Consider the following 25,451-nt stretch of genomic DNA (forward strand, 5'->3'; position numbering starts at 1 on the left):
GAATACTAAGCTTCAAATGACCCCACTGCTGAAAAAAATGTTTTTTTTTTGAGACGGAGTCTCACTCTGTCGCGAGGCTGGAGTGCAGTGGCACAATCTCGGCTCACTGCAACCTCTGCCTCCCGGGTTCAAACGATTCTCCTACCTCAGCCTCCCTAGTAGCTGGGACTACAGGCGTGCGCCACCACGCCCGGCTAATTTTTGTATTTTTAGTAGAAACGGGGTTTCACCATGTTGGCCACCAGGATGGTCTTGATCTCTTGACCTTGTGATCTGCCCGCCTCGGCCTCCCAAAGTGCTGGGATTACAGGTGTGAGCCGCTGCGCCCAGCCTGAAAAAAAAATTTTTTAACTCTGTGTAGGTGTATGTACATAGATACGTGCACGTGTTGATATAAACATATCACTTTTTTTTTTAAAGGCCTGGAACATTATACACAAAGCTGTTAAAAGTGGGCAGCAGGGGCTGGCATCGTGGCTCATGCCTAGTATCCCAGCACTTTGGGAGTCCAAGGTGGGCGGATCACCTGAGGTCAGGAGTTTGAGACCGGCCTGGCCAACATGGTGAAACCCTGTCTCTACTAAAAATACAGAAAAAAAAAAAATTAGCCGGGTGTGGTGGCGCATGTCTGTAATCCCAGCTACTTAGGAGGCTGAGGCAGAAGAATTCCTTGAACCCGGGAGACGGAGGTTGCAGTGAGCCGAGATCGCCCACTGCACTCCAGCCTGGGCGACAGAGTGAGACTCAATCTCAAAAAAAAAAAAAAGTGGGCAGCTGGAATTGGCTGAAGGGAGATTCATTTTCCCTACATATTTCTATATTGTCTTAAATTTTTTTACAAGCATGTATTAATTTTCTAATTTACAAATAAAATGTTTCACACTATTATTGTTCAACTGTCCTTTCGAGACAATGCTTATAAAATACCACTTTTCCAGATCACCCCAACAGCAAACTGCAGAAGGACAACCAACAGCAGGATAACTCACCCGAATGTCCTCCCCTGGGAAGGGTCTTTGGCAGACTGTGCAGGTGGCAGAGGCAAAGGTTCCATGAGCTTCAACCAGCTTTGAGGCAGGGATGCCCGACACTGAAATTCAAGCCAAAGCGAAGTGTTGCTGCCGCCTCCGAGATGAGCACGCAAGGCCAAGAGCACAACTTCTGGGCTTGGCAGGACTCCTGGAAGGAGGCACAGCCCCTTGGGGTTGTGATGTCCTCAAGCCTGGTTTTCATGCCCGTATCACCTACATGAGCCATCAACCAGAATAAGGCAGGGGAGCAAAGGGGCGCCTAGCTGGAGCCAAATCACGGTTAAAACAAAGCCTGTCAAAACTCAGTATGAAAAACCATTTGATAAAAGCTCAAATAAAATTATATCCAGCCGGGTACAGTGGCCCACGCCTGTAATCCCAGCACTTTGGGAGGCTGAGGTGGGCAGATCATTTGAGGCTAGGAGTTCAAGACCAGCCTGGCCAGCATGGTGAAACCGTACCTCTACTAAAAATACAAAAATTAGCCAGATGTGGTGGCGGGCACCTGTAGTGCCAGCTACTCGGGGAGGCTGAGACAGGAGAATCGCTTGAACCCGGGAGGTGGAAGTTGCAGTGAGCTGAGGTCGTGCCACTGCACTCCAGTTTGGGTAAGAGAGCGAGATTCTGTCTCAAAAAAAAAAAAAAAAATTACACCTAATACCAGGCTGGGTGCAGTGGCTCATGCCTGTAATCCCAGTGCTTTGGAAGGCCAAGGCAGGAGGATCACTTGAGGCCAGGAGTTTGAGACCAGCCTCAGCAACATAGTGAGACTTGTCTTAAAAATTTTTTTTAATTAGCCAGGTATGGTAGTGCATGCCCGTAGTCCCAGCTATTCCAGAGGCTGAGGCAAAAGGATCACTTCGGCCCAAGAGTTCAGGCTATAGTGAGCTATGATCATGCCACTGCACTCTAGCCTGGGCAACAGAGCCAAGACCCTGTCTCAAAAATTTATATCTAATATCCAGGAACATATTTTCTATTCTACAGATACCAAGTTAAATGAGGATATAAATATCATAAATTCCAAAAGAATTGCTTGGTAGAAACAGACAAAAAGTGACTTCTTATGAAAGCTGTGTTAGTATTAACTGGTTCTGACAGGCTGCGGTGGCACAGCCAGGGTCCCAGCTGCAGGAGGCTTCCCAAGTCCCTGTCGCTGCCCTAACTCAGCAGTGCTGAATCTCACAGCCAGGAGCTCCCAGCTTCCCACAAGGCCTGCCCTGCTGCACCTCTGGGAGAAGAGCCCACCAACATGGGGCATCCACTGCTGCCTCTGTGGTTCCAAGTCAGGGGATCCTTCTGGCAAGGAAACACATTCCCGGAGCCAAGGTGCCACCTCTTTTTAACGGACAACACATCAGCAGTCTAGGAGACTGCTCCTGGCTCCCGGAGAGCTGACTGTCCCAGCACCTGTCTGCATCACTGCAAGTAAGGAAAAGGCCCCACCAGGTGCTTCCGTCAGGTGCACGGCCAGAAGTTGGCACAACCTGTGAATCGCTGGTTTGGGCACCATATGGATACGGCCAAGAAATCGCCACAGACTAAGTGTGACCACATTAAGGAATTACTCGTGATTCTTCAGTGTGAATCACTATCAGAGTTGTTTTTATTTTTTAATTATTTTTATTTTTATTTATTTTTTTGAGACAGAATCTCCCTCTGTCGCCCAGACTGGAGTGAAGTGGTACGATCTCGGCTCACTGCAACCTCCGCCTGCTGGGTTCAAGAGATTCTCCTGTCTCAGCCTCCCGAGTACCTGGGATTACAGGCACACACCACCACGCCTGGCTAATTTTTTTGTATTTTTAGTAGAGACGGGGTTTTGCCACGTTGGCCAGGCTGGTCTCGAACTCCCGACCTCAGGTGATCCACCTGCCTCGGCCTCCCAAAATGCTGGGATTACAGGTGTGATCCCACACCTGTAATCCAGCACCTGGCCGGAGTTGTTTTTAAAGTATTCTCTAGAGCTATCCATTCATGTGTTTATAGATTATTTCTAGATTAAATTCATGATGTGAGAGATTTGCTTCAAAATAATCTGGGGATTTGGAAGAAGGTGGTGAGGACGCAGGAAGGACTGGCTGTGTGCTGGTGATGAGGACAGGACGGTTCGTTACATTGCTCTCTTTGTGTGTGCTCAAAAAAATTCCGTAATACGCTTCTTAAAAGAGAGAAGAAAAAAAGAGATCATCACACCAGATTGGCAAAACAATGTCAACTTCTGCCCAAAAGACACAGCTCTGCAGGTATGCAGGAGAACAAGCAGTGGCCTTTAAACACCCAGAGGACATTTTCCTTGGGAACAAAGCCCTAACTAGTTGGCTCAAAAAAAGTCCCAAGGAAGAAGCATAAGCGATAGGTTTTGGCCGTCCCCAGAAACAGGCACCCGAGCCTCCCTGGGAGAAACAGGCACCCGAGCCTCCCTGGGAGAAACAGGCACCCGAGCCTCCCTGGGAGAAACAGGCACCCGAGCCTCCCTGGGAGAAACAGGCACCCGAGCCTCCCTGGGAGAAACAGGCACCCGAGCCTCCCTGGGAGAAACAGGCACCCGAGCCTCCGTGGGAGAAAAAGAATGTGTGCGACTCACAGAGGGCTCACCTCTCTCAAGCCCATCGATGTTCTGCGTGTAGAGCCGCAGAAGCAGCCCCTTGTCATGAAGCAGCCGGAGAAAGTAGTGAGTGACGTTGGGCTTGTAGTTTCCAGGGTACAGCTCCTTGGCCAAAGTGAAAAAGGGCTTGGGGTTGTGAAAGAAGAACGGGAGTTCAAAAATGGCCTCGGGGTACGGGAGATCGTACTGCCGGAGGCTGCTGTACAGGCCACTCCCCGGAGATCTGCAGGGAGAGAAGAAAGGCTCTGAGGCCTTTGGAAGAGGACAGGGAAGTGGAATAAACCGGGCAGTGGGGAGGGCAGGAGGCAGGGGAGGGGAGCGCAGAAGGCAGGTGGGACTGTGGGCAGTACCTGAAGTCTGGAATGCCACTGGGTGTGCTGATGCCGGCCCCCACCATGACCACCACCCTCTGGCAGGCTCTGGCCCGAATCAGCTCAGCTACATCCTGCAGGGAAAGCTTCCCCTTGTCACTGCTGCCTCCACTTCCAACAACACTTGAAGCACCCACAGAAAAAGATATGGGCCTTCTTCCACCTTTAATACTGATAGAAAAAAACACAGCAGTAAAGGAAACAGATAGCAACCAATCTCAGGATAGCAAGAACGAGCATGGCTCTGCCCTCTGCACCACCGCCACCCTCGAGAATGACCATGTGTGTCTCCCCAGGCCTCTCAAAATAATCACCTTTCTTAGACGACTTTTGAGGTACAACAAAAAGCAGTCATAAATCAGAAATCAAGACTTACTTGGGAGCAAAAAATTCAGGTTAATGGGAACTGTGCTCATTTCATAATTCAGTACACTCAGTAGGCACTCAACTCTGACTGACTGCAAACCTCCAAAGGGGTCTCCTAATGAAAACTGGTTAAGGAGTCAAGAAGCAAAGAGGGAAAACCCTGGTTCTAAAACCATCTCACCACCTATTAAGCGCCCCACTTCACACAGCATTTCAGACATCTATTCACTTAAGGTCGTTCCCCAAACAGCTACTGTGCTCCTACTAAACACGAACTGTTAAGAGAAGCACAAAAGGAATGAAAGTTATTATTGCTGTTGAGTGCCTGCTGAGGGCAAGGTATCATGAAGGGTGCCTGAGTACATTCCTCATCTACGTAAATAAAATGTTTGTGAGTCACTGAAAAACACATAAACGGCGTTTTACCAAATGTCTGGAACATAAGTAAGATGTATGGCTTAAAGTACATGCTGCATGGTGTGAAATTCACTGGGAGTGGGGGACCCTGAGGGGCAGGCATGGGTGCAACCTGGGAGGGACACTGTGCAAAGGACACAAACAACAAATTCAGAGAGCTCAAAAATCCAAAGCCAAACTGGAGGAAGCCCATGCAAGGGACTGCTCCTCACACGCAGCCCTATGCCTCCTGCTTTAGGGCCAGTGGTAGCAAGGATTTGTTGTTTTGTTTTGTTTTGTTTTTTGAGGCGGAGTCTCCCTCTGTTGCCCAGGCTGGAGTGCAGTGTCGCCATCTCGGCTCACTGCAAGCTCCGCCTCCCAGGTTCACGCCATTCTCCTGCCTCAGCCTCCCGAGTAGCTGGGACTACAGGCACCCGCCACCACGCCTGGCTAATTTTCTTGTATTTTTAGTAAAGACGGGGTTTCACTGCGTTAGCCAGGATGGTCTCGATCTCCTGACCTCGTGATCCGCCCGTCTCGGCCTTCCAAAGTGCTGGGATTACAGGCGTGAGCCACCGCGCCCGGCCGCAAGGATTTGTTTTAACAGTTTTGCAGAGTATCACAGATATTAGAATGCGCTCCACGTGTTTGTCGGTCCTGGTCCCTGCTCCATCCATAGCACCTAGAACAGAGTCTGGCACAGAATAAGAGCTCAGTCAGGGCTTCTTGGATGAACGACTGACTCTTCGGGATCTTTTTTTTTTGAGACGGAGTTTTTGCTCTTTCGCTCGGGCTGGAGTGCAATGGTGCCATCTCGGCTCACTGCAACCTCTGCCTTCCGGGTTCAAGTGATTCTCCTGCCTCCGCCTCCTGAGTAGCTAGGATTACAGGCGCCAGCCACCACGCCCGGCTAATTTTTGTAATTTCAGTAGAAATGGGGTTTCACCATGTTGGCCCAGCTGGTCTCGAACTCCTGACCTCGTTATCCACCCGTCTCATCCTCCCAAAGTGCTGGGATTACAGGCGTGAGCTACCGCGCCCGGCCAACTCTTCAGGATCTATTAAACTTTTTTCTTTTTTTTTCCCACAGGTAGATAAGAGTCTTGCTCTGTCACCCAGGCTGGAGTGCAGTGGCTCAATCATAGCTCACTGCAGCCTTGAACTCCTGGACTCAAGGGATCCTCTTGCCTTAGTCTCAGGAGTAACTGGGACAACAGGCTTGCGCCACCATGCCCGGCTAATTTTTAAATTTTTGGTAGAGATGGGGGTCTCGTTATGTTGCCCAGGCTGGTCTTGAACTCCTGGCCTCGAGCGATCCCCGTCTCAGCCTCCGAAAGTGCTGGTATTACAAGTGTGAGCTACCACTTCGAGACTCACTTTTCACCAACATTTTCAGCAGTTGTGTCAGACAGCAAGTCAATGTGCCATTATTTACTTAAATATTCATCCATTATAGGGCATCTGATACCTAACAACCATGGACCTTAAGATTTTTTCCTATGTAGCCTCAGTTCTTAGATGCAATTACTATGGAGACGGGTACGATCACATGCCAGTGGGAGTATTAACCGCACAACATTTATGAGGGATAATTAAAGCGTTAAATGCATATACTTTTGGACCTAGCAGTCCCAGTACTAGGAATTTATGCAAACAGTGAGGTGCCAACAAGGTTATTCACCACAGCATGATGCACAATAACTAAAGGTTAGAACGTATTTCAATGAGGGAATGGTGAAATAAACGACAAAACCCCCATAAGGGACGTCCACAGATCAGCATAAAGACGGAGGCCCCGGTGTTGGAACGCACGTAAACTCCCAGACATGCCGCAAAGGAAACACGGCAAGGTGAGAAAGAGTGGGCGAGGTGTCGACAACGAACACGCAAGAAGTGCTTGTCCTTGCCCAAAATACCTCGAAAAGAAGAAACCGGGAGCTGCTGCCCTCGGCTGCCTCCGGAATGCCCTGGGCACCTCGGGTCTGGGAGGCCTCTGCAAGGGGCGCGCCGGGTCCAAGGGCTCACCGCGGGCCCCATGGCTGCCTCTCAGCCCCGCACTCACATCGTCCCTGCCGCCAAGCACCAGCCGACAGCCGCAGGCCTGGAACGGCCCCACGCCTCCCCCGGCCTCGACCCGTTCAACTACCCGGCCCCACAGCCGGAGGGCTGCCGCGGCGCGCCAACCCCAGAACGCCATGTTCCGCGCAGTCCGAGGAGTCCTCCGGACTCGCCCCGCCCCCGGCGCCCCGGCCCCGCCTCCGCCTCCCACCCCCGCCCCCGGCGCCCCAGCCCCGCCTCCGCCTACCGCCCCCGCCCCCGGCGCCCCGGTCCCGCCTCCGCGTCCCGCCCCCGCCTCCTTGCCGACGCCTCCGGCGCGCCCAGGTAGACGTAGAGGCGAGTAGAGGAAGTTCCCTAGTCTGGTGTCTGATCTCTCGCCCCGGAGGTCAAACCTGGAGCCAGCATTTCTGTACCCTGCGCTCACACCTTTTTCAACCCGGATGGCGGTGATAGTTAATACTTTCTGAGGGCTTTTACTATGGTCAGGCATTATATTTACACCTAGTCCTCGCAAAACACTACTGGGAAGATCCTCATTTGACAGCAGCAATTCCGGGTCACAAAGGCTGACACCACAAAGCTAGTCCGTAGCGGGTTCGACCACAGGCGCCCACACTCTTTAACGCCTCAATGGCACAGCCAAGTGCGCGGGAAGTGGGCTGCAAACGCCGGAGAGTTTTCTCCGGAGCGCAGAGACGCGCTGTAACCGAGCAACCAGCGGGGCCCGCCCCCGGCCGGCTACGGCGCTCCCAGCCTGCCCCGCGCCGCTCGGCGCCGGAAGTGAGTGAGCATTTCCGGCAGCCATCCCCGCGGTGCTGACATCCCGGTTGTTCTTCTGTGCCGGGGGTCTTCCTGCTGTCATGAAGGACGTACCGGGCTTCCTACAGCAGAGCCAGAGCTCCGGGCCCGGGCAGCCCGCTGTGTGGCACCGTCTGGAGGAGCTCTACACGAAGAAGTGAGCGCCGAGCAGACGGGCCCTGGGCCCCGGCGATAGAGGGAGACGGAGGGGGCAGGCGGGCGGAGGAGCGGACCCTTGATGGGCTGAGGGCGCCCAGACCCAAGTTGGGGTGAAACGGGGACGTGTAGCGACCGGCTGTGCCGGCAAGGTTTGCTGAGGAACCTGGAGTGGCAGGGTCGAGGAATAAGAGGGATGACAGACCACGAGGGCTAAGAGCTGTAGCCAGGATGTTTCGGTCTGAGATTCACTGCTTCCTTAACGGGGGACTGTGACTGAGGCTTCTGAACTCCTCTACCTCGGGTCTTACTAAAACGGTTCAGGGGTAGCCTTTGATTTTAGCTCTTGCTTCCAGTCTAACAAGCAAACACACTTTCAGGGCCACCACCCACTTTGGGAAACATGTTGGTGATTCGTGCTTAGCCTTGTCATAGTGTAACTGTATCTACAGTTATCTTTCTCATGGTCTGGAGTTGATAAACCAGAGGCTAGTACAGCTTTGCTGTCTTCCCTATTCATTCTGCAGCTGGTTGCACGGGGTGCAACCACTTCCGCCGTCCCATTGTCTTTACCTTCCACTGTATTTCTCATGGGCTTTCTGCCCCTAGAAAGATCTTAAAGTTTAGGTTTGTTTAGAAACAGGATGAATTGCAGAGCAATTAAATTCTTGCTAAGCAGTAACCTCCTTTTAATATGAGTAGAATAAATTGCTGGCATTGGGCTGGAGCTATTCCATAGAAAATACATCTCCTGTAGTAACCTCCCTGTTAACCCTAACATTTAATATAATACCTTTCACATAGATGTTCCATACATGTTTTGATGATGTTTAGCATGCAGCAGCCTTCTGCTATTAGCAGTTTTTGAGAGCAAATTAATGTTTGGCAAATAATGGTTTGTGTTCTATAGCACTTGGTAATTTTCAAAGCATTTTATCTGCGTTATTAAATATTAGCCTTTGGGTTTTGGATGAAGCGCTATGTCACTGTCCCTGAGGTTTTAAATATTAGCTTATTTAATCCTTTATTCATCCTTTTCACAGAGGAGGAAACTGAAGCTCATTTTAATTGCCTTCCCTGAGATACTCAGCTAATAGGTAGAAGAGCCAGCATCTCAAGTTAGATATGTATGATTCCAAAGTTCTCGTTTCCAATGAAACCTCACAATAACCCTTTGAGTTAATCTAGATTAATGTTCTCCATTTCATACCTGGGAAAACTGAGTCTTAGAGAACTTAAGTGATCTCAAAGTGACATAGCCATTCAGTAGCAGAGCCAGGAAAAGAACTCAGGTTTATCACATCTGCTTTAGCATTCTTTCTGCTACACAGTAGAGACTGGTTAGTATGGATTTAGTATCCCTTATCAGAAATGCATTGGGGCGGCCGGGCGCAGTGGCTCATGCCTGTAATCCCTGCTACTCAGGAGGCTGAGGCAGGAGAATCACTTGATCCTGGGAGGCAGAGGTTGCAGTGAGCCGAGATGGCGCCACTGCACTACAGCCTGGGCAACAGAGTCAGACTCTGTCTCAAAAAAGAAAGAAAGAAATGCATTGGGGCAAAAGTTTTTTTGGATTTAGTATTTTTTCAGATTTTGAAATATTTGTGATATATACTTACCCGTTCAGTATCCATATTTCAAAAATCTGAAATCTGAGATGCTCCAGTTGTCATTTCCTTTGAGCCCTATGTTGGTGCTCAAAAAGTTTTGGATTTTGGAGCATTTTGAATTTTGGAATTTTGGATTAGAGATACCCAACCTGTATTTGTGACTTGATAGAATCATCAAGGCTGGAGGTGTCTGTGACTGGATATTAGGTTAGAGGTCTTAAGGGCTGTATGTTTTTCAGGTTGTGGCATCAGCTGACACTTCAGGTGCTTGATTTTGTGCAGGATCCGTGCTTTGCCCAAGGAGATGGTCTCATTAAGGTAAATAATTTGCCATACCAGATTAGATTATATGAATGTGCTCAAGGACTTTTTAAAATAAGATAGGCTTTATGCTAATAATAATAATAAGCTCCAATATTCAGCAGTCACTTTACATCAGGTACTGGTCTGAGCGCTTCACATATCCTTCATGACAACGTTGGTCAGTAGATACTATTATCTCACTTTTTTGATGTAGAAGCAGACATAAGACTTTAAGTAACTTACCATAGATCACTGCTGATAAGTGGCAGCAGAGGATTCAAACACTGACATTCTGGCTTTTTTTAAAATTCTAGCATAAAGTACTATCTTACAACATGCCTAAGTATCTTAGTTCATAGGCTTCTTTTTAGTACTCTAGTTTTAGAAACAAAGTTCAAACCCAGTTAGAGGGTGGAGTAAGGTATGAGGAAGATTACTATCTGTGGGAATCTTAGATAACTTCCATCACTCCCCTTCTTTAAGCCGCACTGCTTGCTTGCCCAGACACTTCTGTCCTGGGTAGTGTGGAAAATAAAACACCTTTTGTACTTCGGTTGAGGGTAGGTGGATTGGAGGGAGAGTCCTGTATACTGTCATGCTGCCTCTGTAATAGAGGACTTTTAGAATTTTTTCAGCAGTAGACAAATATGCACCTTCTTTCCCAGCCTTCCCCAGATCCCCTGACACATCCCCACGAATTTGCTCACTGGTAGCCTCCTCTTTGAAGTTTTTCCTGACATCTTACTCTATGATGGCTTTCTCTGATTCTGAATGAATCAGAGATTCATACCAGCATTGCAACTGATAGCTTATAATTACATTTTGAGTCATTTCTCCTGAATACATTACTTTTATATGCTCGCAATAGAGCTTACCACCTTGCTACCCCACCACCTGGGCTTGTAAGATTTTCTTGTGGTTTATAGCCATCAATTTGACATTTTACTATTCAGAGGAACTTACAATCATCTGTAAGCCTGGAGATTTTGCTGAACATTCAGTCTTCTGGATTATGTGGGAAAATGATAAATGAGACCTGCTTTTTTTTTGACGGAGTTTCGCTCTTGTTGCCCGGGCTGGAGTGCAATGGTGCGATCTTGGCTCACTGCAACTTCCACCTCCCGAGTTCAAGCGATTCTTCTGCCTCAGCATCCCAAGTAGCTGGGATTACAGGTGCCCACCACCACAGCCAGCTGATTTTTGTATTTCTTAGTAGAGATGGGGTTTCACCAGTGTTGGCCAGGCTGGTCTCAGACTCCTGACCTCAGGTGATCTGCCTGCCTTGGCCTCCCAGAGTGCTGGGATTATAGGCAGGAGCCACTGTGCCTGGCCTGAGACCTGTCTTAATACTTGTTCCCTAAGGTTCTAAATCATCACGATAGATGATTCATAATTGTTTATCTCTGTCCTTTGGTTTCTTATCTTTAAATCACTTTTCTACACATGACAAAATATTTCCTCAACCTCATGGTAAGGTGATGTTTGTTTAGGTTGGCAGATCTGAGTTTACTTTTCCCATAGACAGAATAAACCTTTAAAATTTGTTGGGATCCAGCTAGCATAAGTGTAAAATGGATAGTATTTATGAATTTGTAGTCAGCAGAAGTAATTTTGACTTTCTGGACTTAGTGGGCTTCTTTTTTAAGGTAATTTTTTAGATTAATACATGTCAGGAAAGTTCAAACATTTCCTTCTAATAAGGAAGATATCTTTGAAATAGTCTTTTGTAATAAAAATGCCATTTTATTTATTTATTATTATTATTTTTTGAGACGGAGTTTCATTCTTGTCACCCAGGCTGGAGTGCAATGGCACAGTCTCAGCTCACTACATCCTCCTCCTCCCGGGTTCCAGTGATTCTCCTGCCGCAGCCTCCAGAGTAGCTGGGATTACAGGCACCCGCCACCACGCCTGGATAATTTTTGTATTTTTAGTAGAGACAGGGTTTCATCATGTTGACCAGGCTGGTCTCAAACTCCTAACCTCAGGCGATCCACCCGCCTTGGCCTCCCAAAGTGCTGGGATTACAGGTGTGAACCACCACCTGGCCACCATTTTATTTATTTTGGGGCAAAGGGACAGAGTCTCGCACTGTCGCCCAGGCCGGAGTGCAATGGCAGATCTCAGCTCGCTGCAACCTCCGTCTCCCCAGTTCAAGCCATTCTCATGCCTCAGCCTCCCAAGTAGCTGGGATTACAAGCGTGTGCCACCACACCTGGCTAATTTTTGTAGTTTTAGTAGAGATGGCATTTCACCATGTTGGCCAGGCTGGTCTTGAACTCCTGTCCTCACGTGATCCACCAGCCTCGGCCTCCCAAAGTGCTGCATAACAGACGTGAGCCACAGCACCGGGACAAAAATGCCATTTTATTTAGTTGACTGTTTCTTGTGTGCCTGATTGGAATATGTAATTGCTACAGGGGTGTTTTCATCCTTCTACCTTCATATCCCAGAGGAACTACAGGCTCTCCTAATCCAAAGTTAAGGTCATTTGGAGGTTCCCTCTCCTACTGTGCCCACACTAGGCGCTCTTGGCCCAGTTACCCCTAACTCAGGGGTTATTGTCAGCTCTCCTTCTCTGTGACCGGCCCACATCTGAGTGAGTCTGGTTCTTTACCCCTAAATCTCTCTCAAATTATTCATCCATCCTCATTACGGTTGCTCCCTCACTCTCCTGTCTTGGCCAGTACTAGCCTCTGACTGTTCTCTCTCAGTCTCTTTCACCTGCTGTCCTCTCTGCCCCAGGCGTGTTTCTAAAATAGAAATGATCATGTGTGTCCTCTGGTTCGGCCTTGCACTCTGGACAGAGACCAATCTTCAGTGCTTCCTAGTCTGTGTCCCTCAGAAATGACCCTGAAACATAATGTATTTTTTTCTTCAGTGCTTTTGCACATGTTTGTTACTGTCTGGAATGTTCTTCTCTCAGCTTCTTAGCCTCCCACACCAAATGGCCACCTCTCTAACCGCCCTTCATTCCTTGAAACTCAGTATTGCCACTTGTACAGTAACCTTTGAAGCCTCTCCCTTTGGCTGATGCACTTCTGCGCTTTTTTTTTCTTTCTTTCTTTTTGCTCTTAAACTCACTGTATTGTCATTTATTTGTTTAAAGACTGTCTTCAGTGGACCAGGAGCTCCTTGAAGACACATCATTTGTCTTACACGTTCTATGTTGTAGTATCTAGTATGGAGTCTGAGGAAGTGCTCAAGTGTGCTGAATGGCTAAGAAATTTGAAAACGGTGCATAATTAGCTTTAATTAAAATCTGAAGGAACTCCATTCCGTTTGATTAGCAAACATTTTTGTTTTAAATTTTATTTCATTAACTTAATAGGTGAACAAAATGTGTATTTCAAATCTAATTGAAATTCATCTGAAACATGTTTACACAGAAGATAGATATAAGATTTCAAGTAACTTATTGTACAGTCCATTGTCCATTTTAAGATATTCTTTCTTCCAAAAAAACTGCGTTGAATGTCAAAAAAAATCTTTTATACTCCATAAAAGTGAGATGCAAACTTCTGATATAAATTTATTTCACTGTCAACTCCGATGATAAAGATGGGAGGCACAAGCATTCACAGTTCAGTTAAATGATGCAAACGAAAAGCTGCTGTTTTCCTTTGATACAAATTAGAAGCCTCAATTCAGGTCTCTTACCGTAGTGCCGCATACTCGATCCTGATACTACATTATGTCTTTTTCTTTTTCTCTTTTTTTCTGAGATGGAGTTTCACTCTTGTTGCCTAGGCTGGAGTGCAATGGCACAATCTCAGCTCCCAGCAACCTCTGCCTCCCTGGTTCAAGCGATTCTTCTGCCTCAGCCTCCCAAGTAGCTGGGACTACAGGCGCGCGCCACCACGCCCAGCTGATTTTTGTATTTTTAGTAGAGACGGGGTTTCACCATGTTGACCAGGATGGTTCCAATCTCTTGACCTCGTGATCCGCCCGCCTCTGCCTCCCAAAGTGCTGGGATTACAGGCGAGAGCCACCGCGCCCGGCCGGTTACGTCTTTTTCTTTCCTTTCCCTTTTTTTACTTCCCTCTCCTTGTTGAAGACTTTGGTCACCACCTCCTGTGTTTTTGTGTCCTTGTTTTTAGTTTAGGTATCATTTATGCTGCACACAACATTACTGACTTAACGTAGTGGGAAATGTACAAGATAGAGGCTGCCATTTTCCTGTTTGAGCTGGGCCCAGATTCTGTTTTTATATTGAACATCACGATTCCATTCTCTAGAGAACATTTTATTTTTCTCAAGAAATGCATTAAGTCCAACTGCTAAACATAGATCTTGAATCTCTGGCTGTAGGATTTTCAACAGTCTTACTTATGGGGATTCACCTTCCTTCCACAGTGGTCTTCTTATTATTTAAATAAGCAGGATAGATACACATAAACCTGAACATAGATCTTGAATCTCTAGCTGTAGGATTTTCAACAGCCTTACTGATGGGATTCACCTTCCTTCCACAATGGTCTTCTTATTATTTAAATGAGTAGGATAGATACAAATAAACCTGTCCTGGTAGGCTGGGGACCACATGGCAGCGCAGGCCATCTTCACAAGGGTCCAAATACCAACAGCCCAGAAGCCACAGGGAGAGAACTGAGGGAGCGTTTCAATCTGATAGTCTATTTAGCTTACAGTACCTGGAAGAAAGAATATAGGAATCTGTCTGGAGGTTCTTATAGGTCAGTACTCTAATTCCCAAAGCTAGAAGAAACCTAATATTCTTAATAATCTGTTGATCATTTATGTGAATGTAAATAAGCCCTGATATGGTCTCCTATCATTCTGCAAACATGCATTGCTTACTGTGTGCTGCGCACTGTGGCTTGCACACTCCCAACTTGATAGCACTGATGCAGCTTCTTTACCAAAAATAGTGTTTGGGGTCTTCATTTTGCAGAATAAAAGACATCCTATAATTTCTCTCCATGTTTTGGTTTCACAGCTTTATGAAAACTTTATCAGTGAATTTGAACACAGGTAAAACCCTCTCATCCGTTTTTCACTTTGAAAATGAGTACATTGATACTCAGTGGTACTCAAAGACTGGTGGTTTTTATTTCAGGGTGAATCCTTTGTCCCTCGTGGAAATCATTCTTCATGTAGTTAGACAGATGACTGGTAAGTCTCACTTTGTTTTATAAAGGAGCAGATCCAAATGGTGGTTAAAATTATTTTGAAATATAAGTTAACTGAACTTTTGTGTTTTCTGTATCAGATATTATGTTTTTATTATACTTTATGGTCAAAACCTAAAGATTACCCTACCTAAGGGTGTCTTGGTTAGCAGAAACCGGTCTGTTGATGGTCCTTCTGATTGTTCTTTCTTTTCCAGATCCTAATGTGGCTCTTACTTTTCTGGAAAAGACTCGTGAGAAGGTAAATGTGACATGTGAGCAATACCTTTTAGAGTATGTATGACTTAACAGTTTGTGTCCATGCTCACTGTCCAGACCTTTAGAGACCACAAGGCCTCTAGTCATCAAGGTTAAGTTAATGTACAAGTCGCTAGCTTCCTTTGTTAGTCAACTGCCCACCTTCTGAGGTTTCTTGTTTTTGTTTGTGATGTCTTAGGTGAAAAGTAGTGATGAGGCAGTGATCCTGTGTAAAACAGCCATTGGAGCTCTAAAATTAAACATCGGGGACCTACAGGTTACAAAGGTGAGATCACCATAATACAGATGTATCTTTGGTTTAAAATTATTTAAAACCCTAGGAAAAAAATAACCTATTTTTCTTCTTTACTGTTTATTTTAAAACATTTTTAAATTACAGAAAAGTTGCAAAAATAACACAAAGAACTACTATACCCCAACCTAAATTTCCCATTGCAAACCTTTTTTTTTTTTTTTTTTTTTAAGACGGAGTCTCGCTCTGTTTCCCAGGCTGGAGTGCAATGGTGCAATCTCGGCCCACTGCAACCTCCGCCTCACGGGTTCAAGCAATTCTCCTGCCTCAACCTCCTGAGTAGCTGGAATTACAGGCACGTGCCTCCATGCCCGGCTAATTTTTTTGTATTTTTAGTAGAGACAGGGTTTCGCCATGTTGGCCAGGCTGGTCTGGAACTCCTGACCTCAAGTGATCCCTCTGCCTCAGCCTCCCAAAGTGCTGGGATTACAGCCGTGAGCCGCTGCGCCCAGCCCCCCCCATTGCTAACCTTTTACCGCTTTTGCCTTTGTGTGTGTCTGTAGCTTTTTTCCAAAACCACTTAGGAGTAAGTTGCTGATACAATGCCTGTTGCCCTTAAACAAAAGAGCACTCCCCTGTGTGACCACAGCACATCCGTCTAATAATGACTCCACATGGCCTCAGTCAGCCCAAAGCACATTGGTTCTCCCTGACCAAGGTCAGCCTACACACCACTGGCATGTCACGTGCTATTTCTCCATCTTCCTTCTGCCTCCTAAATGTTGTTGAAGTATCCTATTTTTATGTCTTTCTTATGTTCAATTATGTTTTGGTGCAGTTGGGAGACAGGTATGGATGTGGGTGGCAGTGAAACCGACATGTGGCTGGTCCACCTGGTTGAACCAGAACCTGTGTGTGTGTGTGTTCGTGTGTGTGTTCATGTGTTTGTGTGTGTGTTTGCGTGTGTGTTTGTGTGTGTGTGTGTTTGCTAATCACAATGTTAAAGAAAATATTGGGGGTAAGGGTTAAAAGTGTTCATGTCCTCATTGCCCTGAAAAGATACTTTTTATTGTTTATTGTCAGTCCTAACCCATATGCATACTTAGTGCATTTTATTTTCAAATATTTTAAGACATTGAAAGCTATAAGTCACAGTACAGAATGCCGTAATAGGCATCCATGTGCCCCAACCAGCTTAGGAAGGAATGAAGCCACACAGCACAGTCAGGGTCCCAGTACCCTTCAGACCACACTTCTCCCCCAGCCAGGCTCCCTCTCATGCCCATGCATTTCCTTGTCCTTCATTAAATAGGGGTGTGTAACTCAAGCGTTTTAACATTGGCTCAATGCTAGGTTTCAGAGTCATGTGGGTATGTGTAACCAGTGTGCTGTTACTCCTATACGGTATTTCATTGTATAAGTGTTTCACAACATATGTATCCAGTCTCCTATTGAAGAGATTTAGGGCCAGGTGCAGTGGTCACACCTGTAATCCCAGGACTTTGGGAGGCTGAGGCAGGTGGATCACGAGGTCAGGAGTTCAAGACCAACCCAGCCAAGATGGTAAAACCCCGTCTCTACTAAAACCACAAAAATTAGCCGGGCATGGTGGTGGGCGCCTGTAGTCCCAGCCACTAGGGAGGCTGAGGCAGCGAATTGCTTCAGCCTGCGAGGCGGAGGTTGCAGTGAGCCGAGATCGCACCACTGCACTACAGCTTGGGCAACAGAGCGAGACTCTGTCTCAAAAAAAAAGGAGAGAGATTTAGGTTGTTTTTTTTACTATCACAGTACTGCCATAAGTATTTCTGTGCCTGGTCCCTTGTGTGTGGGCAGAATCTCACCAAGATGTATGCCTAGAGACTACAGGTACAAGCTGTGTGCATCTCTGCCTTTCCCAGATACATGCTCCCTCAGCACCGTATGAGTACTCTGGAAGCTCCATGTCTTCAACACCTGATAGTTTCAGGCTCTAACTCTTGCTGATCTAATAGAAGTGAAATTATATCTTGTTGGGGGTTTAATTTGCATTTCACAATTACTAGTGGTTTATTGGCCATTCTGTTTGTGTCCCCAAATTTGTCAATTGCCTGTTAATGTCTTTTGCCCATTTTTCTACTGTGTTGCTTGTCTCCTGACTCATTTGTAAGTGTCTTTATATTTCCTTGGTCATAATTGCTGGTGGGTTATACATGTTGTAAATATTGTTTCCCAGTCTGTAGCTTGTCTTTGTACTTCTTTCTGTGTTTTGGATTAAGTTTTCCATTTTAACGCAGTCACATTCATCAGTCTTTGCCTTGGTAGTTGATGCTTTTCATCTCACAATATATTACTTTAAAAATCTTAGCCAAGCACAGTGGCTTGAACCTGTAATCCCAGCTACTACAGAGGCTGAGGTGGGAGGATCACTTGAGGCCAGGAGTTCAAGACCACCCTAGGCAACAGGGTGAGACCCTGTCTCTAAAAAAAAAAAATAAACTTTTAACTTAAAAAGAGAGATGATTTTCCTTCCTGTGTATAGGAAACAATTGAAGATGTTGAAGAAATGCTCAACAACCTTCCTGGTGTGACATCGGTTCACAGTCGTTTCTATGATCTCTCCAGTAAATACTATCAAACAATCGGAAACCACGCGTCCTACTACAAAGATGCTCTGCGGTTTTTGGGCTGTGTTGACATCAAGGATCTACCAGGTAACCTAGGCCATTAAATCCATGTCACACAGGAGCATATTCTCCAAACTTAGCATCTGTGAGTTGCTTGAGGTGACAGTTCTCAGAAATTACTAAGGTGGGGCTGGGCACGGTGGCTCACGCCTGTAATCCCAGCACTTTGGAAGGCTGAAGTGAGTGGATCACCTGAGGTCAGGAGTTCGAGACCAGCCTGGCCAACATGGTGAAACCCTGTCTCTACTAAAAATACAAAAAACTAGCCAGGTGTGATGGTGGGTGCCTGTAATCCCAGTTACTCGGGAGTCTGAGGCAGGAGAATCACTTGAACTCGGGAGGTGGAGGTTGCAGTGAGCCAAGATTGTACCACTGCACCCCAGCCTGGGTGACAGAGCGAGACTCCATCTCATCCAAACAAAAAAGAAATTACTCAGATGGATTCATCCTGTTTTGAAGAAAAAAATGGGAAGATTTGTGTAAACTTTAGTTTCTACATTATATTTGTCTCCAGCATTTAATTTACATGAAAATGAGGCTAATTCCTCCTAGCTCCTTTACTGTTCCTTCTCCAGTTCCTTACTGTTACCTAAGTCACAGGTATTTGTAGGAAGTACCATGATGTAAACACCTTCTGAGCCCTCCCCGCCCACCCTTCTGCTGCAGAGTAAAGGGCACATGAAATCCCTGTAGCTGAGACCCTTGTTTTGAAAACTGAAATTCCAGACCCATGGGGACAAATTATTAAATCTTTCAAGGATTTGAAAGTGGAAAGAAAATGACCAGTGAGTTTTGGAAAAAGTGTAAGGAATATATGTTCAGAAAATAAATTTTCAGCATATTTTAGATGTTTCTCACAAAACACTGTTGAAGCTAAGGAGACCAGCAACTCTTAACAGTGTTGATGCAGTTTTTATTACTGTATGTCAAGAAAAATATATTGGAAAAGGAACTAAGGTGGTCAAGAGAACAATAGACTTGCTGTCTAGGAACAGAAAGTGAGTTAGTTCTGGTCTGAAAAGAAGCTAGGTTAGGTAACTTAAATTTATTCCTTGCCATAGCAGAAAAGAGATTTAAGGCACTTCCTGGAAGTGGCACAGCTGAAAATATGAATAGATTCACATATATTTAGGAAAAAATAAATGAATGCTCCTCCCAAAAAACCCATGTATATATGGTTCCTGGTATAATCCAAGTCAACCCAATACTTCAGAAGAGGTGACTAATGTCAAGGCTTTGTAATAACCATTACAAACAATGTTTTTTTACTTTTTGTTATACGAGATTTTTAAAGCTAAACAGGACTGATTATTATGACTGGATTGTAAGTGGGCCTGTGTTGCTACCATAGTGTCTGAGCAGCAGGAGAGAGCCTTCACGCTGGGGCTAGCAGGACTTCTCGGCGAGGGAGTTTTTAACTTTGGAGAACTCGTAAGTTGACCCTGAGCTCAGCTTCCTTAACAAGAGAGAGACTAAAGTGTTACTAGCTGACCATCTCCATCCTCACAGCTCATGCACCCTGTGCTGGAGTCCCTGAGGAATACTGACCGGCAGTGGCTGATTGACACCCTCTATGCCTTCAACAGTGGCAACGTAGAGCGGTTCCAGACTCTGAAGACCGCCTGGGGCCAGCAGGTAGGACTCCCACGATGCCCAGCCCTTATTCCCCCATGTATCTACTCGCTCATACAACAGATGTTCATTGAGCGTCTTCCCTAGGCACACAGGAAAGAACTGGGCAAAGAGGAGACCAAGATAGGCTAGTCCTTGCTCTCATAGAGCAGAGAGTTAAGTGGTTGGTTAGCTACAGCATTACGCAGTGCTGCAGACGAAGAGTGAGGGTGTTCTGAGAAAACAGAATCGAATGTGGGCCCTTCATCTACGCTGGGTGGAGGGGGTGTCACAGAAGATGTAGAAGTCATAGTGACCTAACGTCTGTGTGACCTTAGGAATGAGTGAAGAGGTACGGGAAGAGTGCACTCAGCGGAGAAAACGGAAAATTTTAGTATCTTTGCTGAACTGAAAGAGAGATGTGTGAGGCTAACATGAGTGGGTGGGAGAGAGCATGGGATGAAGGAGGAACAAATGCCTGGTGAAGAGAATGGGAGAGCGGCGGGTACGGGGATGGGGAGAGCGGCGGGTGCGGGGAGGGGGAGAGCGGGCGGGTGCGGGGAGGGGGAGAGCGGCGGGTGCGGGGAGGGGGAGAGCGGCGGGTGCGGGGAGGGGGAGAGCGGGGAGGGGGAGAGCGGCGGGTGCGGGGAGGGGGAGAGCGGGCGGGTGCGGGGAGGGGGAGAGCGGCGGGTGCGGGGAGGGGGAGAGGTCCATGCAGGGAGAACAGCCAATTCACCTCAGTGCAAGGGGAGGGCAGGCACTGGGTGAAGTTGTCTCTGGAAGGTGGGAGTTAGGGAAAGGTGCTCAACAAGGGCTTGAGCTTTAATGATAAGTATGTTCTTTTTTAATGAGATTATTAGAAGTAAATATTAATAAAATGTTAACTTGGTAGGAATTATGGTTATTTTTGTATTTTTCTGAAACTTTCAATTTTCTCAGTTTAAAATAAACTTGTAAAATTCATGCATAGTGGAGCAGGGTAGATATAGATGAAGGCACTGTGAAGAGGCAGAAGGCACTGTGAAGAGGCAGAAAGCACAGATGCAGCCAGACCTAACTGTGGTCTGATTATTTATTGATATCTCAAAAAAAGGTGACACTCAGAAAGGAAGATGGCTAGTTATAGCAATTTAAAGAAAAAAAAATCGTACATGCATGTTGGCAGCATCTGTTCAGGCAGCAAAGCCTGTCTGGAGGGGTAGTGAGCCCTTTACAGAGCTTGACCTGTCCAGTACTTGTGGCAGAAGTGTCCCCATCGGGGCTACCTGTGTCAGGATATGAGTCGCTATTTGAATTAAAACAACAAGTCTCCTTGGTTTAATTCTGTGCTCACAGGTAACGTTTTGATCCATAAGAGGAGATGATGCATATCTTGCAGAAGCGTATATTCTAGTTCTCAGGACAATGATATTTTTCATTATAAATTAATAACTTGCTCTTTTGATTCAGAACAAGTCTCTAGAACTTAAGGAAGCTTTTCCTCAGAGGAGCTCCACTTGCACTGGCTGACTGAGCCGGCAGCAGCCCTTGAAAGAAGCCCCCTGGGCCGTAGGGTGTGTCCTTCCCAACAGCACCTTGAGCAGGAGAGTCTTCTCGAAATGCCCAATGCCCGTACCCTGTGGCCCTGCCTAATGGTGTCTGTAGCATTAATACACATCTTACCTTGTAAATTCCTTGCCTTGACAACGTGTCCCAGTTAGATGCGACTCTTTCCATTTCCTAAGAAGAATGAAGTTCAGATCACTTGTTGTTAATGAGCTTCAGCAGTCTGCAATGTGAAATGTTTGGATCTGCTTAGCTGGTTTTTGTTGGGTCTGCTGTTACAGAACGAATTCCAGAGCCCCAGTTAAGTAACTGATAAGCACAAACATGGAAGACATTTTTCTGTCTTTCTATACTTTACAGCCTGATTTAGCAGCTAATGAAGCCCAGCTTCTGAGGAAAATTCAGTTGTTGTGCCTCATGGAGGTAAGCAAACACCCAGGAGCCACTTTGTCTGTGGTTTCAGATTTTGGTCAGGTGGGGGCGCTGCACTCTCCAAGCCTGTCCTGAGCAGTGTGAGCTTTCAGTGGTGCTGCTTCTGCTGTGCGTCACTCTCTTCACCACCTTCCTTTTCCTTTGCTACCACTTGCTTTTTTAAGTTTATATTTGGCTCTTAGCTCAGACGACACCCTCCCACCCCACTGCCACCACCCTGAGGCCTTCCCTGACCATCTGAACTGAGATGAAGTAGCTGCCCCTCTCCCCGTGATGCAGTTGTTGCCTCATTGCATGTCGCTTCTTGTCTACACGCACATCTGTCTTTCCCCACTAGAACTTAAGCTTCGTCAGGAAGTGGCCCTTAGATTTCTGGTTTGCCGTGGTCAACCCTGGTCAACCCTGGCAAATTGTGGCCTCAAGTACTTGTTTGGGGATTGAACAATGGCTACTGTCAGAAACTCCTGTAAGGCATTTTGCTGTTATCCTTATCTAAGCATTGAAAGCTTGTTCTTAACAAGATATATGTCTAATATTAGGAAACTTTTTAGTATGTGGGGTACTAATAAGATCTCTATTTTCAGAGCCAATATTGACAAAACATCCTTATCAGTTCTCTATTTTTATTTGGAAAAATAGTTTAAAATAGTTAATAAAATTTTTTCCAGATGACTTTCACACGACCTGCCAATCACAGACAACTCACTTTTGAAGAAATTGCCAAAAGTGCTAAAATCACAGTGAATGAGGTACGGTCCCTAGGCTCAGGGTGTTAGAGCAGCAAAGCTGCCACATGGAGGAGTCAAGGCTCTTGGGTGAGCACTGTGCTCCCTAGACAGTAAAAAATGACGGGAGGAGCGGCATCTGCTTCTCACAAGCCATCTGGGTCCGTGGGGGTGTGTCAGGCTATCTTGTCTTACACACGCCTCCCTCTCTGCACAGGTGGAGCTTCTGGTGATGAAGGCCCTTTCGGTGGGGCTGGTGAAAGGCAGCATAGACGAGGTGGACAAACGAGTCCACATGACCTGGGTGCAGCCCCGAGTGTTGGATTTGCAACAGGTGATGTGTTTGAAAGCCATTATTCACCTCTGTGGATTTTGAGGGGTTGTGTCTATACCGTCTTAGTTTCATTTGGATGGAAGCCATTTGGGAAGACGGCATTATTAGACAAGAGGTTTTGGAGAAGGAAATACTGCTGACGGGTTTCTAAGAGCCTAATTTAATGCAAGCCTAGGGTTTGAACCCTGCATTTAGAAGCTTATGATGACAATGGCACTGGTTGTGCTGACGGGTTTTTAAGAGCCTAATTTAATGCAAGCCTAGGGTTTGAACCCTGCATTTAGAAGCTTATGATGACAATGGCACTGGTTGTGCTGACGGTGCCTTTTAATCTTAGGATAGGAGCTCTGGTCAGATCCGTTCCTGGTTCTGTGATTTGAGCTCACGTCGCTCGTACATTTGCGGGAAATGCGATCCTGTGGATTTCCTCTGTTCTTGTCTGCTTTCTTTCATGCAAGTTTTTTCTAATGTTCCTGTGATAAGAATTAACCCGGCAAGTCCTGTCCCACTCCCCCCGCTCAGAGGTCCTTTTTACTAGAGCTGCCCTAGAGAGTTAGCTGGAGATGTAGAGTCACCCCATCAGGTGCTGTGCCGGCCGCTCGGCCTGTGTCTCCTGCGTGTCTTAACGTCCCTTGTGTCCGGATTTCCATTTCAGATCAAGGGAATGAAGGACCGCCTGGAGTTTTGGTGCACGGATGTGAAGAGCATGGAGATGCTGGTGGAGCACCAGGCCCATGACATCCTCACCTAGGGCCCCCTGGTTCCCCGTCGTGTCTCCTTTGACTCACCTGAGAGAGGCATTTGCAGCCAATGAAGCTGGCTGCTCAGACGGTCAACATTGAATTTGGGTGGGGGTTGGGATCCTGTCTGAAGTACAGACTGTTCTTGCTCTAAAAACAGGACTGTCCCTGATGGGAGCCAGGCCACAGGGAGGAGGCTTCTTTGTGGGTCTCTCCTGCAGAGGGTGGGGGTCTCAGGGTCTTAGGTGATAAGGGAGAGAAAGAACGTGCGAGGCAGGAAGTCCCCTGAAGTCTGTGTACTCCGAGGTGGATCTCCATCCCCATCCACCTGTACGGACATCTTTTCCGTTGTGGTTTGAGAATGTTCCTATAATAAACCCCTCTGCTTTGTTCTTCTTGTGGCTCTGTTTTCTTGGGCTTAGCTTCCAGGCCAAGCCTGTGCCTGGAGGTTAAAAAGCATGAGTTGGAACCTTGGGAAGACATGGTGGGGGTAGCCTTGGCCCTTCTCCTCCCTGCTCATACAGTAGACGGGCAGAATCCAGCACCAAGGACTAACGAGGACGCTGGTCCTATCTTTATTGTTAGTCAAGAGAGACCCAGGGGTATCCACTCCCTTCTCCAGCCCTCTCAGGTACCTGCCCCGACACAGGCATCCATCCACATCCTTGTCACCACTCATCATTCAAATAGCCACCAGCATCTGTGACCTGGTGTGCCCCAGTGCGGACATGAGCCATCCCTGGGACTGGGCATGTAAAGGAAACCACCTTGAGGTTCCCCGTCTGGGAGTGGAGGTGCACGTACACAAAGAATCACAAAGTGAACATTAGGTGGAAGGACAGTTTAATGTGATCTTTCAGTCCTGGGCCTGCAGTGACAGCATGGAGCTCTTGCAGCTCTCCAGGTGGGGTGAGACGCAGCCTCCAGGAACCAGGAAGCTGATGAATGTGAGAGCCCCACGGCCTGCTCCTGTTGGAGGAAAGCACCCACAAGTCTGCTAGGCTGGCAAAGGACAGTTCTCTGGCATCTTCTCCAGCCTTTTCCTCTTTGGTTGCTGGTGTCTGAGCTCCTGGTTTTTTCCACCTCGTCCAGGCCTCGCCTGACCTCATGGCCCCAGACCCCTCTCGGTCTTTCCACCCACCCTCTCCAGACCTCATTTGGCCCTGGCCCAGATGGCCTGACACCCCAGCTGTTCCTCGTCAGTTACAATCGCTGGGATCTATTGACCACTAGCCTTTATACCCACCTCACGGTCAAGTTCCCAAGGCCCTGTGGCGCACCCTTCAACCTTCTGCAGCCCCTCTCAGCTGCTCAGGCCAAATGTCTTAGTGTGAGCCTCCATTTCCCTCAGACACTTGTGTGTACATCGAGCCCGCTGACTCCCCACCCTCCCTAAGTCCGGCCTCAAACCTGTCCTCCACAACTGCTCCTCCACACAGCAGCCCAGACAGTCTTCCAGAACAATCAGGTCTTGTTGCTGCCGCTGCTCAGCATCCTCCAACAGGCTTCACTCACCCCCAAGGCCTGAGTGCTCTGACCACTGCCTGCCTTGCTGGTCCTGCCCCTACCCCTCATCTGCTCTCCCTGCACCCCACCAAGGCTCCTGCCTCATCCCAGACATGAGCTGATCACAGCCCAGAAAGACACAATTCCGCATGCTGAAATCCCAAAAAATCAAAATTCTGAAAATATAATTCTGGAAAAAATAATTTTAAAATTCTTTAAAAGATGTTTATTTACTTTTTTTTCATTTTTTTATTTTTGAGACGGAGTTTCACTCTTGTTGCCCAGGCTGGAGTGCAATGGCACCATCTCTGCTCACTGCAACCTCTGCCTCCTGGGTTCAAACAATTCTGCCTCAGCCCTCTGAGTAGCTGGGATTACAGGCGCCTGCCACCACACCTGGCTAATTTTGTATTTTTAGTAGAGATGGGGTTTCTCCATGTTGGTCAGGCTGGTCTCAAACTCCTGACCTCAGGTGATCCGCCCGCCTCAGCCTCCCAAAGTGCTGGGGTTACAGGCATGAGCCACCACGCCTGGCCATCTATTTACATTTTTAAAGGG

General features: G+C 47.1%; 2 protein-coding genes across 18 annotated transcripts in view; one reads left to right on the top strand and one right to left on the bottom strand.

Moving 5' to 3' along the window:
• The window catches only part of SIRT3 (sirtuin 3), a 22,890-nt gene extending 15,320 nt beyond the window's left edge, over nt 1-7,570 (bottom strand). Inside the window, exons 1-4 of one of the 15 annotated variants that reach the window (XM_063783591.1) lie at nt 7,332-7,570; nt 3,990-4,181; nt 3,630-3,862; nt 990-1,090 (exon numbers count right to left, since the gene is read on the bottom strand). In XM_063783591.1, coding sequence (XP_063639661.1) covers nt 990-1,090; nt 3,630-3,862; nt 3,990-4,036 — 381 coding nt within the window. In that variant the 5' untranslated portion in view covers nt 4,037-4,181; nt 7,332-7,570. Of the gene's footprint in view, nt 1-989; nt 1,469-2,907; nt 3,863-3,989; nt 4,182-4,386; nt 4,730-6,688; nt 7,030-7,256 lie in introns of those variants that run through there. The other 14 variants (XM_063783589.1, XM_024346841.2, XM_024346839.3 and 11 more) reach the window with 14 other exon arrangements.
• Nucleotides 7,557-23,782, top strand: PSMD13 (proteasome 26S subunit, non-ATPase 13). Of its 3 annotated transcripts, NM_001280192.1 has the most exon segments (13): nt 7,622-7,785; nt 9,634-9,712; nt 14,655-14,689; nt 14,775-14,830; nt 15,045-15,088; nt 15,284-15,370; nt 17,856-18,027; nt 19,352-19,431; nt 19,510-19,635; nt 21,517-21,579; nt 22,257-22,337; nt 22,531-22,647; nt 23,303-23,782. In NM_001280192.1, coding segments are annotated over 13 exon segments (1,131 nt in total). In that variant the 5' UTR covers nt 7,622-7,690; the 3' UTR covers nt 23,399-23,782.
• Nucleotides 23,783-25,451: the final 1,669 nt, after the last annotated feature.

This window comes from Pan troglodytes, chromosome 9 (genome assembly GCF_028858775.2).
Source record: "Pan troglodytes isolate AG18354 chromosome 9, NHGRI_mPanTro3-v2.0_pri, whole genome shotgun sequence".
Lineage (NCBI taxonomy): Eukaryota > Metazoa > Chordata > Mammalia > Primates > Hominidae > Pan > Pan troglodytes.